Raw genomic sequence first — 16,691 nt, forward strand, 5'->3', positions numbered from 1 at the left:
ACTTAATAAAAATGTAAAAAATGCAGATGTCCTCATTAAATCAGAAGAGATGGACCCGTCAATCTATTATCTATTCATTCACTATTTTACAGGGTATAATGCAAAGGCTTTTCCAGAACTAAGGAACATGAGAGTCTGTTCCTGCATTTTCTCCATTCGTCAGCAAAAATTAAACATAGGGTCTCTTGCTGATCATTCTGAGGGTGCTTCAAAGGCCACCACAAGATGGTGGTAATGTCATTTTTACCTGTTTTTAGTCAAAACCTATTTGTCCATACTAGTGCAGTACCCGTAGGAAGTTTGTATTCCTATAGAAAATTGGAAGCTAAAAAATGTAAATTAAAAAAAAAAGACCATCATCAGAACAATACCATGTAATAACGCCAAATACCACCACCAGACCAGCTGAATTCTAAAGTGTTGTGAAATGCCATGACCAGAATGCAGCACTTTAAAAAGCCACCAGTTGTAATATAAATGAAAAAATTATAACCAATGAATACACCTGTACAGTATTTAGCACAGTGCTATCATTTTCCTTCAAAATATTTTATTTTACAAACTACATCTCATCATTTTTGAATGGTTTATCTATTAAAAGAGTAAAAACTGAAGGAAATAAATTGTAATGCCTGAAAGAAGTTTCTTTCTGAAGTATTTTAGCCATAAGGTCAAGTGAGTGGGGGAAGTGTTGGCTTTTTAAATACTTGAAAGACACCGGACTCACCGAGAGGATTTAGTGCTGCCATAACGGACTGATACAGGAGGTGGCAGCAATGCAACAATAAGGATGCCAGCTGCCATTAAACACCATAGAAGAAGAAGAGGGATTTGTTTTTCTCCACAGGGTCACTGTTTGAGAGGAGCACGTTTCATGTCAAAATAAATACAGTGGTATGTAAAAGTTTGGGCACCCCTGATGATTTCCATGATTTTGCTTTATAAATCATTGGTTGTTTGGATCAACAATTTCAGTTAAATACATCATATACGTAGCAGACAAACACAATGATATTTGAGAAGTGAAATAAAGTTTATAGGATTTACAGAAATTGTGCAATAATTCTTTGAAAAAAAATTAGGCAGGTGCATAAATTTGGGCACCCCAACAGAAAAAAAAAAAAAAAAAATACATCAATATTTAGTAGATCCTCCTTTTACAGAAATAACAGCCTCTAAACGCTTCCTATAGCTTCCAATGAGAGCCTGGATTCTGGTTGAAGGTATTTTGGACCATTCTTCATTACAAAACATCTCAGGTTTGTTGGTTTCTGAGCCTGGACAGCCCGCTTAAAATCACAACATAGATTTTCAATAATATTCAGATCTGGGGACTGAGATGGCCATTCCAGAATGTTGTACTTGTTCCTCTGCATGAATGCCTTAGTAGATTTTGCGCAGTGTTTAAGGTCGTTGTCTTATTGAAAGATCCAGCCCCGGCGACACATTAACTTTGTCACTGATTCATGAACATTATTCTCAAGAATCTGCTGATATTGACTGGAATCCATGTGACCCTCAACTTTAACAAGATTCCCTGTACCTGCACTGGCCACACAGCATGATGGAATCACCTCCAAATTTTAACTGTAGATAGCAAGTGTTTTTCTTGGAATGCTGTATTCTTTTTCAGCCATGCATACCACCCCTTGTTATGTCCAAATAACTCAATTTTAGTTTCATCATTCCACAGCACCTTATTCCAAAATGAAGCTGGCTTGTCCAAATGTGCTTTAGCATACCTCAATGACTGTTTGTGGCATGTACGCAGAAAAAGCTTCCTCTGCATTACAGCATCTCTTTGTGCAAAGTGCACTGTATAGTTGAACGATGCACAGTGACACCATCTGCAGCAAGATCATGTTGTAGGTGTTATGTGCCGACGCGGGTTGAGGAGCGGACCTGCGTCTGACTGAACCCAGCGCTAAATAACCAGAAAGCGGTTCCAAAAACAAAACATTTATTTCCCTTTCCGTGCAATAATTGTGTACAACATAATATATAGCTTGTCTGGTGGAGTGAAGGACGGCACGCTCTCCAGCGCCCAAAGGGATCGAAGCCCGGTGCTTCTGGACTCAAATTCACCGCCAAACACCCCCCAGGTGGACACGACAAACTGACTCTGAAGGATAGAAGAGGTGAGGTAAGTCAACAGCTACAACTAATATCCTTCAAAGGCACACGCTATCAGCAACACATTCAGGTCTGACTTGAAGCTTTATGTAAATGAGCAGCTTCTCACAACAGGTGGAGGATCATCAGTCCGCATGCCACGGCCGTGAGAAGCGAGCTGCACAATTCTCATCAATGTTCAAATATACTGCGTAACAAAATACCAAATTACTATTAACACTTATTCAGACAATCAATCACCTCTGATGTGTGCTGACACAGCATGTGTCCCTCACCCGTCCTCCTTCACAGGCACGATGTGTCAAACCCAGGTGCGGTCCTCAGCGTCTCACAAACGAACGTCACAAGGTCGAGTTCCCGGCAATTCTGCTTGAACCACTCATGGCTTAAATGCAGAGCGCCATCTAATTATCTGCGTCAGCTAAAAGTCCTTAAGTCTGCACGTGAGCATCATCCACAGGTGCTGCGAGTCGTTAGGCCTGCACATGGACATCCTCCACAAGTGCAGCCAATAATGTTGATGAGGGTGAAGGATTCTTCTGCCAGCACCTTTTCCACAGACAAAAACCAGTTTGCATACCACCTGGAGAGCAAAGAAAAGAAAACAACACAAAAACATCCAGCCAAACCCCCCAACACACAACAGTAGGTCTTTGGAGAGAGCTGTGGGTTGACTATGACTGTTCTCACCATCCATCACTTCAGCTTATCTGAGATTTTTCTTGGCCTGCCACTTCCGGCCTTAACTAGTACTGTGCCTGTTGGTCTTCCATTTCCTTACTATGTTCCTCACAGTGGAAACTGACAGCTGAAATCTCTGAGATAGCTTTTTGTATCCTTCCCCTAAACCATGATGTTGAACAGTCTTTGTTTTCAGGTCATTTGAGAGGCGTTTAGAGGCTCCCATGTTGCCACTCATTAGAAGAGATGCAAAGAGGGGAAACATTTGTAAATGGCCACCTTAAACAGCCTCTCTCATGATTGGATTCACCTGTGTAAGGAGGTCAAGGGTCAATGAACTTACCAAACTAATCTGGTGTTCCAATAATTAGTGCTAAATGTATTCAAATCAATAAAATGAGAAGGGTTCCCAAATTTATGCACCTGCCTAATTTTGTTTAAATAATTATTGCACACTTTCTGTAAATACTAGAAACTTCATTCCACTTCTCAAATATGAGATGTTCATCTGCTATATGATATATTTAACTGAAATGTGTGATCCAGACAACCAATGATTTATAAAGGAAAATCATGAAAATTATCATACCATCATATCATACCAAAATTATCATATCAATTATCAAACATACATTTTACAGGACAGAGGCGCCACGGAGGGTGCCATCTTGGATGTTACAATGTCAAAGTAAAGGTTTTGAAAATGAATCCCAAAAATTTTCATAAAAAAGGATGCACATCATTGTGTCATGCGCAAGCCGTATCTAAAAGCTGATGTTGATCTGACAAACAGAGAGATACGTGAGCCACGCACACACACAGACATTTATTGGTTTATAGATAGATGCTTTCAAATTGGCTACAGATGTTTATTTTTTAAGACAACTTAACAAATGAAAATAAATGCAATTCAACACTGTCTTTTGAAGGGAAAAATTATTTTTGTGATACAAGTCCAAAGTTAAATGAGTAAAAGCACACTGAAATGAAATATTTATATAAAACATTGTGACTACTTTTTGGAAGAACTGTACTCACAAATAAACATCTCTGCATAACTTATCCTACTTTGTTGATGTGCTACTTGTGCAAACTTGATAGCATGATGGTTAATCCAGGGAGAGTTAAAAAAACAACTATTTTTCATAAATGTAGTTGATAACTTGTCCTCTCACTGAATTGATACAAAATAATTTCACTTTGATTAACCTCTTTTTTGTGGAGACAGAAAGTGTTAATATTTTTTAATTATGTTGATTCACTGTGTAGTTATGTAAAACTTACATTACCGTCACACCAAACTGAACACTTTACAAGACAAAAAAATATTGCTACAATAATTATCAGATGTGGAGCAATCATTCTACTGATTATTTTCTGGATTAATCAATTAGCTGTGTTGTCTAGAAAATGGTGAAAATTATCAGTTTCTCCAAGCTCAAGACAATGTCCTCAAATATTTTGTGTTGTCCACAACCCAAAAATATTCAGTTTAATATCAGAGGAGGAAATAAACCAGAATATATGTTTATTTAAAAAGATGAAATCACACAATTTGGACATTTAAAAGAAAGACTCAAAACAATCCAATTCCAAAAATCAATGGTGACTAATTTAATCTGATTAATTGTTGCAGCTCTAATATACATTATTCAACCTCACCCCAGCATAGAGCTGGTGTTAACCACACAACAGTTTGTTGCTTCACCAAAATGTTTGGTCAGCAGCCACCACGTGTCATAGGTCATGGATTGACCTCGTTCAACCTTTATTTTGGTGTCCAAGCATTCAAATCTAATCTTTTGTAAATCTTTTCAACTCAGAGTAATTTTCATCTTTTCTTTGTTAATTAAATCTGGAGAAGCTTTCATCATTTCTCTCTGTACAAACTCGAATTGGCCTTTTTTTTCCCCACCATTTTTACCCCATAAATCAATACTTTTGTGCCTAGGTTAGTACAAGCTACACCTTTTTGGAATTATTCTGATTAATCTTCATATACTCCTTCAATGACCTCTACCTAGCTATACGTACCATGTGTGTACGACACGACATACCAAGAGTGGCTTGCCAGTGTTCTTTTGCCACCTAAAGTGAAACCAATTCCACAACTGCCTAAGGGAACACAGACTACAAATACAATCGGTTGTCTGACAAACAACCAAAAGATGACTCTCATGATTATGTCACCATCTTGACAGAGCAGACAAGAGTAAAATCCAATTGGGCAAACAGAGGGGGGATGCATTTATCTACGGTTTCTTGATTAAATTGCAACCTTAACAAATGCAGCTTTGAACTTTGACCTTATCAGTGCTTTTTACTGAAGCCGAACAACAACTGCAACAACAGCCCACTAATCTCCTCAGTGAGTGCCTTTAGTCACATCATCACACAAACCAATGTTAATTCTCATGATAACACAATAATTCAATCACAGAGTTGGAAGAAACACCCAAAAATGGACCCAAAACTCCAGAAAAGGACTGATGGAAGAACATGCAATTTTGGAAATGTCCTGACTTATTTCAAGCAGTGTTGCAATGAAGAAGATGACATCGCTTACAAAATGAATGTTTGTTTCTCACAACATTTACGACATCCCGGTGCCGTGAGAGTGACCAGAAAATAGAAACATGCACACACTGTAGTACTTAACTAAAACAGTATTGCCACCCTGTATGCCTTCAGAAAATACTGACGCTTTACGTCCTGATTACTTCAGCAGCTTGACAACTGAGCAGACATAAAATAAGTATAATTAAACTGACATTTGTGATGATTCTGTTGGCTGTTTTTACGTTGTACAAGTCTTTGACTTTCTCTGTTGCTTCACATCATAGTTGGGCTTGAGTGACTGTTTTCACGGTTTAAATGTTCCGTCTCATGCATCACGTGGCATCCATTAGTGGATGCTGTTCCCAAATATTCAATTTGTTAGCGTCTCCGCATTTGTGTCAAGCACTGGCTATTTTACAACAATAAAAAAGGACAGTAATCACAAATTAATTTCTCTATTATTTTGATTTAATCTGTTGACACTGAAAACCTTCTACCAGACAACACAATGTATTTTGCTCAGTGCAGTACCCAAATCACAACAAACTCATTTGTGCCCTCCAAAAAAAACAGACCTCTATTTTTGGAGTAGTGCTGCAATCTTCCGGTGACAGAACGAGGCCCTAAACCTGATGTCTTAGTTGCCTATTAACCTTTCAAATTATTTTGGATTTGTTTTTTAAAAATGCATAAAATCTTTAGCAATTTCTTCATTGCTTCCTCTTCCAGACAGCTTTGTGCACTTCTGGAGTTTTTGCAGAGGAACATAATTCCAATAAGGTCCATGCCAAATTCTGGAATACTTTATATTTGCATAATAAACAGAATACATTAATTGGGAATTAGTAGGGCTGCAATTTTGATGATTTTACACCACTGGTTAATCATTTATTTGAGTCCACAAATGTCTCAAAATAATAAAAACAACAACAACAATAATAATAATAATAACAACAGTTATGGTTCAAGCCAAAAAATAATATTTACATTGAAATGATTAAATTATCTAAATCTCCATATCTGAAATACAGTTTATATTAAAAAAAAATGTATTTGGATGAAAACAAACAAACAAAAAGCTGACCTTTTCCCCTATCAACAAACCATTTTCAGTATACTACACTTAAAAAAAGGATATATTTACTTGATCCAGTTATGTCAACCAGCTCCACAAAACACGATTGTTTAAACTAGAAAAGGGAATTGTAACAAGTTACAACTAACTGCACAGAATTTTTCCCCATTTTAAAATGAATAGGATTTGTTGGATAAGTAATTACAATATTTCATTTAGAGTGTAAGAATTATTTATTGGACATTATGATGTTTGTATTGTGATTCAGCGTGCGCATATTTTTATATGTGTGTGTGTGTGTATATATGTACAGTGCCCTCCAAAAGTATTGGGCCTTTTAGCATTTCACACATTTTAATTTGTTTATGCCATTTCAAATAAAAGTAAATCAGGCTTCTGAATATAAATATTTCTAAAAATTTCTAAAATTATCTTCCTTAAAATCAAATCTCTACAATTTGAAATATATATATATATATATATATATATATATATATATATATATGATGATGGAAACTTTGTTGGTCATTTCCGCCTTGTCATTAAACCAAACTTTAAAACCCACTTATGTATCCTGATCAGGATGAGGATCAGCCAGTATATATGAATATTTGGTGCCAAAATGACACACCAACAATTACTGATATGTTCAGTCAATAAAGTTTCAAAATTAAATACAATGTTGTTTTACTATAAACTGTAAGACACTTAAACAGTCACATTTTAATGACTTAAAGTAACTTTTTTTTTTTTGTCTTTTTAGGTTTGTAAAATAAATGTTTTTCTCAGTCCTGCATTTAATACTTTAATCCAGGAATGCGTTTAATATTCTTACACACGTGAAAACGTTTCCGTGTGTGTGCGTGCGTGTTATCTCACCGTATTCCACGCCGTTAAAAAAGAAGATCAGGCCGATGGCGATGAAGGTCATAGTCTTCCTCCGCGGGTCATCCATCGTGTTTGGTTACTGGAACCTTCGACCATCAACCTCCAAAACCTGACCTTACTTTCCGCTGTTATCCAGCGAGCAGCTAAAAGCCCTAAAGCCTGAACCTCCGGCCCGCTAAACTTAAACTAAAGCAGAAGTCTGCTCGACAACAAACCCGAGTCCGCGCCGGTACAGGTTAAATACACACGCAGTGACGTCACAGCAGCGACCTGTCAAACAAACATCACTTCCGGATGTCAGATGAGCGCGTGCACCTGAAGAAAGTCTCTGCAGTCCGAACCCCGGTGACTGTTTAAAGCCCATGAAGCTCCTTCTTCACGGGCTGAATATATGTTAACCCTTTACGACCCAAAATCAAGACTTTTTACTGCTGAACATCTAATGAGTCATTTCCTTTGCACCATCTGACATAAAACCTTTAAAATGTTCAGGAAATTAGTTTCTCAAGTCAATAAAATCTTTTGGCAGAGAAGATTTTATTTCAAGTTAAAGTAGTTTTGAAATTGTTTTCCTGGGAACAACTAAACAGGTCCCTGGATAAGTTTTTGTCATCACCACGGGTAGCAGGAGGCCCATCCAAACTCTGTACTCACAAAGTGAGAGCTGTGTTCGGGTCCTGGGCAGTTAAGTTGGACTCGTTTCTGGTGGAGGTTGGCCTCCACCAGGGCTGCGACTTGTTACCAATCCTGTTTGTGATATTCATCGACAGGATATCAAGGTGTAGTCAGGGGGAGGAGGGTCTCATCACTGCTTTTTGCAGATGATGTGGGCTTCATCAGCTTGTGATCTCCAACACTCACTCATCGGTTCACAGCTCAGTGGGAAGCGGCTGGGATGAGGATCAGCACCTCGAGATCTGAGGCCGTGGTTCTCAGCAGGAAACCAATGGATTGCCTACTCCAGGTAAGGAATGAGGTCTTGCCTCACGTGAAGGAGTTCAAGTACCTCGGGGTCTCCTTCACGAGTGAGGGGACAGTGAAGCGTGAGACTGGCCGGAGATTCGGCGCAGCAAGGACAGTGTTGCATTCACTCTGCCGTTGTGTTGCGATGAAAAGGGAGCTGAGCCAAAAGGCGAAGCTCTCAATCTACTGGTCAATCATCGTTCCTACTCTCACCTATGGTCATGAGGTTTGGGTCATGACCGAAGGAACTAGATCGTGGATACATGCCGCCGACATGGGCTTCCTTAGGAGGGTGGCTGGGGTCTCCTTTTGCGATAGGGTGAGAAGCTCGGCCATGCGTGGGGAGCTCGGAGTAGAGCTGCTGCTCCTTCACATTGAAAGGAGGTAGCCAAGATGGTTGGGGCATCTGGTAAGGATGCCTCCTGGGCACCTCCCTAGGGAGGTGTTCCAGGCATGTCCAGCTGGGAGGAGACCTCAGGGAATATATCTCCACACTGGCCTGGGAACACCTCGGGATCCCCCAGTCGGAGGTGGTTAATGTGGCCCTGGAAAGGGAAGTTTGGGGCCCCCTACTGGAGCTGTTGCCCCTGCTGCCTGATCTTGGATAAGCAGTTGAAGATGATTGAGTGGGCAGAAGCTAGTTTTACCTGGGGGGGGTATAGTTGTCGTTTGTGTTTTTAAGCACTGTTACCCACTAGATCCACTATTCAGTACTTTGGCATGTTGATAGCTATACATACCAGCATCTAGAGCACAGCACAGAAACCAATAATTTGCATCACTTTTTACCAAAATTAGAGCAACTTTAACTTTTGACCCCTGTACAAATTGAAATTGACCTTTGTCACCATTCTTGCTGTTTATCCCATAACTCCATAACATTCAGTCACAGATTGTTCAAACTATTCCTTTTTGGAATCTTTGTCATCAGACAAATAATATGGTGTAGTTTTCAATATGATTGGAGCATATTTAATTTTGACCCCTGTGTAATTCTTCAATTGGCCCCTACCTGGCAGCTTAATGAAAATTTAAATGGGCAATCGTTTTTTTTTTTTCTTCACAAGAGCAATGTCTAAGGTGTATTTGTGCTGAATTTGGTGCTTCTATCACAATTTGCACTATTCCTCTGTAAATATTCTGTTACCTGCTGCACTGACTGCAGCCTTCAAAGGTTTGTTAAGCAAAGCCAAGAAATCCAAGTCCAAGAAATTAGCTGCAAGCGTCACACTCCTAGTGTCAAGAAACTCTTGAACCAGAGACAACGTCAGAAACATCTTGTCTGGCTGAGGAGAAAAATAACCGAACTGTTCCTGCAAGTGTTGGTCTTTGTGTAAAAAAATTTTTGTGAAAGACATTTGTCACATTTAAAGATATTACACACCTGCAAAAGTCTATGTGCATATACAACATATCAGCACCGTTATCATTCAAAAATCAACCTGAACATTCCTCCTGGAAGTATCTGCTGTCATTCCAGCATTCAACACTGCACATCTTGGCCCCGTGTCTCACACAGTAAAGGGTTAAGGCCCATCGCCTGAGTCACTAGTGGCGTTTCTCTCCATCTTGTGACATCGATTACATGCACAAAAACAGGCTCTTTCAGGCCTAATTTGATTTTGAGTTTGTGCGTTCGTATTTCACTGTGTTGCCATCAAACACAACCCACAACCTCTGTTGTGAGCATAAGTTTACATACACACTTGCTACAAACTTTCACGTTTTCCCCGACTATACATATTCCATTTTGTCAATACGAGTCAATCTCCATTTTATTTCTGTGTAAAGTTATTGTTACAGAAATTGATGGCATTACTGTCCAAGCTTCTGAATTTCTGACTTCCTAATTATGGGTTAACTGGGGGACCCTTTGGCTGTATTTATGCTGCATTAAGTTTAAAGGAAAAAAGGAAAGAAAAAAATTAAGCTAAGGCTTATGGTACACAATTCTGGATTTCCACAATTCAGGCTCCTCCTAAGGAGCTGTCGCAGAGTTTCATTGTTCCGCCAGCAACTGTACAAACTATTCAACAAAAACATCTTAGTATATGAATGAACTTCTGACCACGAGATCAAAAGATTGTTGACCTTTAAGAGTGCGCTCCATCACCATGACCTGAAAGTCTGTCAACCAAGGAGGAAGCCATAACTCTGAAACTCACATAAAAGACAAAAAAAAAAAGTCATTCAAAAATATTTGATCACAGGACAAAGGCTGTCTTTTTTATCCACTTGTAACCACATGGAAATAAGACATTCTAACAAAGCTGTACGTACTTTCAAATTTCACATCACACTGCCTTTCTTTATGGTAATGAGTCATTCACGTCATCAGCAGAGTCGTCAAGGGAGCCATCAAGAGAGGGTCCATCCCATCATTAGGAGGGACAGCTGCCCTGTCATTAGGAGGGTGCTAACTAGAGCACAATAGGTGCTAATTAGAGCTATTGTTTAGTCACTGGCCTATAGCAGTCGGCCTCTCGGTAGGAGGGGTCTGGTTAGGTTTAAAACTCCAGCTTTTGTGACGTCTTGATTATTCTTCTCTACAAGAATCAAGACAGAAGTCAGACCACCAGAGCAAGAATTTTAGCTGAGGAAGCTTCTGCGATTTGAAGCGAAACGTCCTCGCGTCAAGCAACCCAGTCCAGTCGAAGATTCAAGCTTCTCTACTGCCTTTCTTTACTCCAACCGGCAGCCACTGTCCATCGAAGCATCCTCACACAGCTCGGGGGAAGTCTGTATCTGATGTATGACATCGGTACCAACTATAGGTCATTGTGTCTGATCGCTTGAATTTCAACCCATCAGGGACAGAAATTCTATATTGTTTCCAGACAGTGCAAATTCTGATCATATTGGCAATATAATATTGTGAATCCCTTATTTAAATGCTATGGCATAAAATTACAGTGATGAAGCTTTGATTCACTGCCGGAAATGTTGAGAAATGCTGGTTTCTCACAATGCAAAATATGGAGAACCATGCCCTACTTTTCCCCTCATATGTACCAAATATTTTTCTCATCAAATCATATTTAAAACATTCCGTACTCTGTGGCTGTTAAATGTGTGAACTCCTCTCATCTTATTTAAGACTCTGTACCTGAACTCTTATCTATAAAAAGGAAATATATCCCCCCACAGATAGTCCTTCTTCATTCACTGCTTTAGGATCAGTGTCTTGATATTTCATGAACATCTATCCATTCATCCATCCATCCATATACTTTGCACTATTTTCATTGCTGTTTTATACTTTTACTAATTTCTAAGTTAGAATTGTTGCACTTTATTCTATTTACTTCTTTTACACTTCATAATTGCAGTGTTCACGTGAACGTGCTAATAGTGACTCACTATTACCACCCCATCAACTGTACTGTCCAAACAGCATTTTATTATTCCAGACCTCATCCATGTCCTGTTTGTGTCTAGTTATTTAGGTTATGAAAGTACAATGAGCAAGTGCAACCGGCATTAAATTCTTTGTATGTGTTGACATACCTTGCCAGTAAAGTTGACATGACCTGAGACAGTAGACCTCCATGTTAGAGGGGAAATAGCTGAAAGTAGTAGTCAATTATTACAGCATTTTTTTTTTTTTTGGAAAGCCAGTTTAGGATAGGCATATGATGAACATTGTGGACTGGCCTTCGGGACCTGTATTTTTTGTGGATGTATTCAGAGCTGCTGGCATGCGAGTATGTCCCTGCTATTCAGTACCTGGATATATATACAACTATTTTGTCAGGGATACAGATACTTCGTTGCAAGGTCGATGAACAAGATCATCACAAGATGTGTCTCAGATCATCATAGCAGAGGTGAGTTGTTTTGTGCAGCACAGTGGCTGAGTGATTAGCACTGATGCCTCACAGCATGAAGGTTGTGGGATCGCTTCCCACCCTTTCTGTGTGAAGTCTGCATGTTCTCCCCGTGTCCGCATGAGTTTCCTTCGGACACTCCGGTTTCCTCCCACAATCAAAAAGCATGCTTATTTATGAATATGTATAAATGAGGTGATGCTCAGAGATTGGCAGTCTGCCCCAGGGCAGCTGTGGCTACATTATGGTAAATGGTAAATGGACTGCATTTATATAGCGCTTTTCCATCTGCATCAGACGCTCAAAGCGCTTTACAATTATGCCTCACATTCACCCCGATGTCAGGGTGCTGCTATACAAGGCGCTCACTACACACCGGGAGCAATGGGGGATTAAAGGCCTTGCCCAAGGGCCCTTAGTGATTTTCCATTCAGGCGGGGATTTGAACCCATGATTTTCTGGACTCAAGCCCAACACCTTAACCACTAGACCATCACCTCCCCTTAGCAATTTAGCACCAGGTTCTCCACAAACATGAGTGCAATCATGGAGCCCCGACGGGCTGAAAACAGTCTAAAATTGTTTGATTCATGACGTTTTTTCTAAAATCTAAAACTGCGGCTCCTGTCGTCCAACACAGATCCAACAACACCACTCGTTCACCACCTCTAATGATTGTAAAAAAAAAAAAAGCTCAGACAGGCTTAAAACGTTCAAACAGTTTGGTTCATGACATTTTTTTCTGTTTGAGTCCTGTTCTGACACATGGACTGTCCCACTGTCGACCTTGTGAGTTCTGACAATGCAATGTATGGATGAGCGAACACGGCTGCTGTCACTTTGTTTACCATCCAGCATGCTGGTATACTGCTGGCTTCCAGGTTTGACTACGCCACGTGCACACCCTCCATAGAATAGAAATGCACTCTGATTTGACCATGTTTAGAAATCCACAAAACGTGACTATGATTTGAAGTGCCCAACGACATCAGATTCATTTTTATTTAAAAAAAATCTTTACAGTTTGTCAACAGATGGCTTGAGGTGAACTTCTTTAAGACACACAACAAAAAACTGGATCACAACGGTGACAAAAATGTTGTGCTTGTCCACCAAATCCACATGATGCTTTCTGTGATAAGCTGTTTTGTCACATTGCAAATATGGGCAGCTGAAAACAGTGTGCATGTTCCTGCCTTTCTAAACTGGTCCAGTAGGGGGCATAATACAACCACCTGATGAAGCACACTGCAGCCTTACAGAGGGCCATGATGTAGAAAGAGCAGGTGTGGGCAGTGGGGTAGAGGTGGGTTTCAAAGGCCAGTTTCTTCATGAGGAGGTATACTCTGGAGTCCACCTCAAAGCCGTGGAGGTTATTTGCATCTCCTTGCAGCCTCATGAGGAGGCCGCCGTAAGACACATAGGCGGAGCTAAAAGAAGGAACACAATCACCAAGTTGCATTAAAACTAATCAATGAGATGACCATGAACAGAGAAAAATGTAGTAACTCCGAGATACACCAATATTAACAGCATTTGAACAATAGTACATTAATAACTATTCTGATTAAACTGACTCCAAACATTGGACTAGGAGGTAATTTTAAAACATTTCAACTTTCGTGGAAAAAGTTCTTCATTACCTCCACCATCCAACAGGAGATACAGAGGATAAAGAGGTGACATAACATCACGAAGTGTGGATAAAAAGATGATACTATGGCCAGGTGGAAACCCAACTCACACTAAACCTTATTTGTATACTCTTACCTTATGACATCATAAAGATACGATGCCAGTCTCTGTCAGATGGCATTGGTAATAATGATGATGTAGTTAGTTAACCATAAACAGGTGCAGTCATTATTTAGATCTCTGTGAGGAGACTCGGGTATGGTTTCCAGTTTGTGAGTACCTGGACAACTCGAACTGAAGAGGACTTCTTCAGTTTAATTGCTAGTCCGGTGATTCAACTCATTGATTATTTTTGCTTAGTTGGAGATCACTCACAGGCGTGTGGCCGCTTCTGTTGAAGTCTCATCGCCCTCAATCTTGTACACCTTCCCATACATCACATAGTCGAACTGGTCCGCTCTAAATATTTGCACAAGGTGAAGTATAAGCACAAATACTGTAGAGAGATGAACTAAAAATCACATATAAGACCATCATTAAAGGAATGTGGTGTGCTATGTTTAATTTATTCTACATGCCCAAATTAACTGATTAACAAACTATGTGAAATTCTGCTCTTGGTTGTTAAAAAAATATAGAACGGGTGATATTTGCAAATGACATTTGACAGTCATACAAATCAATTCTTTGTAATTCACTGACGCTATAATATATGGGTTGTGCAGCTTTGACATCTGTCTGGTCAGCAACTTAAATAGTTTGACCTTTGAAAGTCACCCAAAGTCAAAAGGTCCATGCCTTGGTTGTGAAACTCCTATGGCAAGACTGTGTTACAATATATGTCTATGTTCACCTCATATCAGTCCTCTTCAATCCTTGAACTGAATTGTGACTTTCTAATTATCACAACAGAATATTGTGATTTACACCCTGAGGAACACGTATGACCATGTTTATTTATTTTTTTAATTTTAACTAGCATGTTTCCTTCATATACATCACCCATTTTGATTTTCTTTTGTGTCAAATATTTGTACATTTTTTTGCTTCACATCATTTTCTTCTTGCATAGCTCATGATTAAATGCAACTTTATTGTCTTACATCAACACAAATTACTGATTAATTCAGTTGTTCCCACTGACATTTTTAAATGTATTTATTTCATGTTCGTCCGCGTGCGCTGCCCAATTTGGGATCCAGTGACTTAATTAATGGAAGGAAACATCATACCTTGATGGCCGGTCATCTTGTGGATTGTACTCTCCGTCATCTGGTGTTCCGTCTTCATATAATGTGCTGGCAATAACCAGCCTGAACTTATCACCTGAACAATATGATTGCAAAAGTAGACTTCATGTTACTACACACAGAAACACTGAGTGGTTACATTTGTACTCAGTGTCCTTCGTCTCCTTATTTAAGGAGTCTTTAATTACGGAGATGAAGGACATTAAGTCACATTGCCAACACTAGTTAGTCATGGTGACTACATTATTGCATAAGCTCCATTATTTTCCCAATGAATCATAACATGACATTAAAGGAGATTAATTTGCGATATTAGCAAACAGAATCAAACCAATAAAATGCTTGTTGGTTTTGTGTTCTCCCCATGTGTTAATGCAACAATTACAAAACAAAAACCAAACCCATACCAAGATCCACAGGATAGATCTGAATGTTGACGTCTAAGATGAGGTCCATCTTGAAAGACTCACTTTCACAATGTAGACGAGAAACTGCAACAATCATGGAAAAGACTGCATTAATTTATCCGCGAGTCTAAAACCATGCTTGATATACAGTTAAAACAGAGCTAGAAATATAATTTATTGAACAATTAAATACAAACAAATAAATGAAGCAAGACAACAAACATGTAGATCATGAATGTTATTCACTGGACATTCTTAAAAACATAAAAATAAGAACATCAGATAAGACCTTGATCAGACCCTCCAGGAATTTGCAATGTTGCAATCGGAACTATTAAGCCTGACGTCGACAAACTTACTTCCGCATATGTTCATGAGATACGGCAGATGTCTGATGTCTCACACATAACTAAAGGAAAAAACAAAAAAAACAGTACCCAGTAGGGGTGTCAGAGTACAGGTATTTGTATTGAAACGCAGGGTACCCGCATGATGTTTCGGTGTGCAGAACTGCTCACAGAATACACAGTACGACGCTGCAGAGTTTTATTATAGACGCGTGCATATTTGTTTCCCTAAATCACTGATATTTCATCTCATATCCACAGACTGTGTCCCTCCTGATGATCTGTGCAGGAAGGCACAAACCATTACTTAAATCTAATCTTGACCCAAGTGTATTGAAAAATTACAGGCCGATCTCAAATCCACCATTTTGTTCTAAATTCTACAAAGTGGTTTCACAGCAGCTTGTGAACCACGTTACTGAGAATAATCTCTTTGAGCCACTGCAGTCTGCATTTAGAACATATCATTCAACAGAGACAGATCACACTAAAGTGGTAAATTATCTTCTTTTATCTAAATTCCGGGTCTCTTAGGAAGCTTGGGGCTAGCGGCCAGCAATCACCTTAGGATTTCTCTGCTTTCCTGGTGATTTAATGCTGATGAATTATACCTTAAGGGTAGTTTTTCTGGCCGACCGATTTTGCTTTCTCTCTGTCCAAGGTGCGGATAACGTTGAATACGATTGCAGGATTGACGGCGACAGACCGCAGGGTAGTGGACTGACTGCGAGATGCCACGCCTTAGTTGATGCAGCACACTGCAGTCGCATTTGGGATGTACTCTGCCACGGGAACAGGCCCACTGATGGCAAGGAATGCTAGATGAGCCCTGCCTGTGATGTAAATACCTGCATGGACGTCTCATTAAATGCATCTTCATTTATGATGTTATGTTGTTTTGAGTTTGTGTTTTGTAAAAACCACTG

At 39.4% G+C, this 16,691-nt stretch overlaps 2 protein-coding genes across 2 annotated transcripts in view; both read right to left on the reverse strand.

The window, feature by feature from the left end:
- Positions 1–7,474, reverse strand: part of mfsd8l1 (major facilitator superfamily domain containing 8-like 1) — a 35,054-nt gene extending 27,580 nt beyond the window's left edge. The window contains exon 1 of the mRNA XM_034179995.1: positions 7,328–7,474. Coding sequence (XP_034035886.1) covers positions 7,328–7,403 — 76 coding nt within the window. The 5' untranslated portion in view covers positions 7,404–7,474. The remainder of the gene's footprint in view (positions 1–7,327) is intronic.
- A 5,678-nt stretch (positions 7,475–13,152) lies between these two features.
- Positions 13,153–15,508, reverse strand: LOC117519513 (DNA-directed RNA polymerases I, II, and III subunit RPABC3-like). The gene is made up of 4 exons (XM_034180830.1): positions 15,419–15,508; positions 14,994–15,087; positions 14,137–14,220; positions 13,153–13,556 (listed from the first exon to the last, which is right to left on the reverse strand). The coding sequence occupies exons 1-4, from the start codon at positions 15,465–15,467 to the stop codon at positions 13,277–13,279; spliced, it is 507 nt and encodes a 168-aa protein (XP_034036721.1). The 5' UTR covers positions 15,468–15,508; the 3' UTR covers positions 13,153–13,276.
- Between the last annotated feature and the right edge of the window lie 1,183 nt (positions 15,509–16,691).

Source organism: Thalassophryne amazonica, chromosome 10 (assembly GCF_902500255.1).
Source record: "Thalassophryne amazonica chromosome 10, fThaAma1.1, whole genome shotgun sequence".
NCBI classification, from domain to species: domain Eukaryota; kingdom Metazoa; phylum Chordata; class Actinopteri; order Batrachoidiformes; family Batrachoididae; genus Thalassophryne; species Thalassophryne amazonica.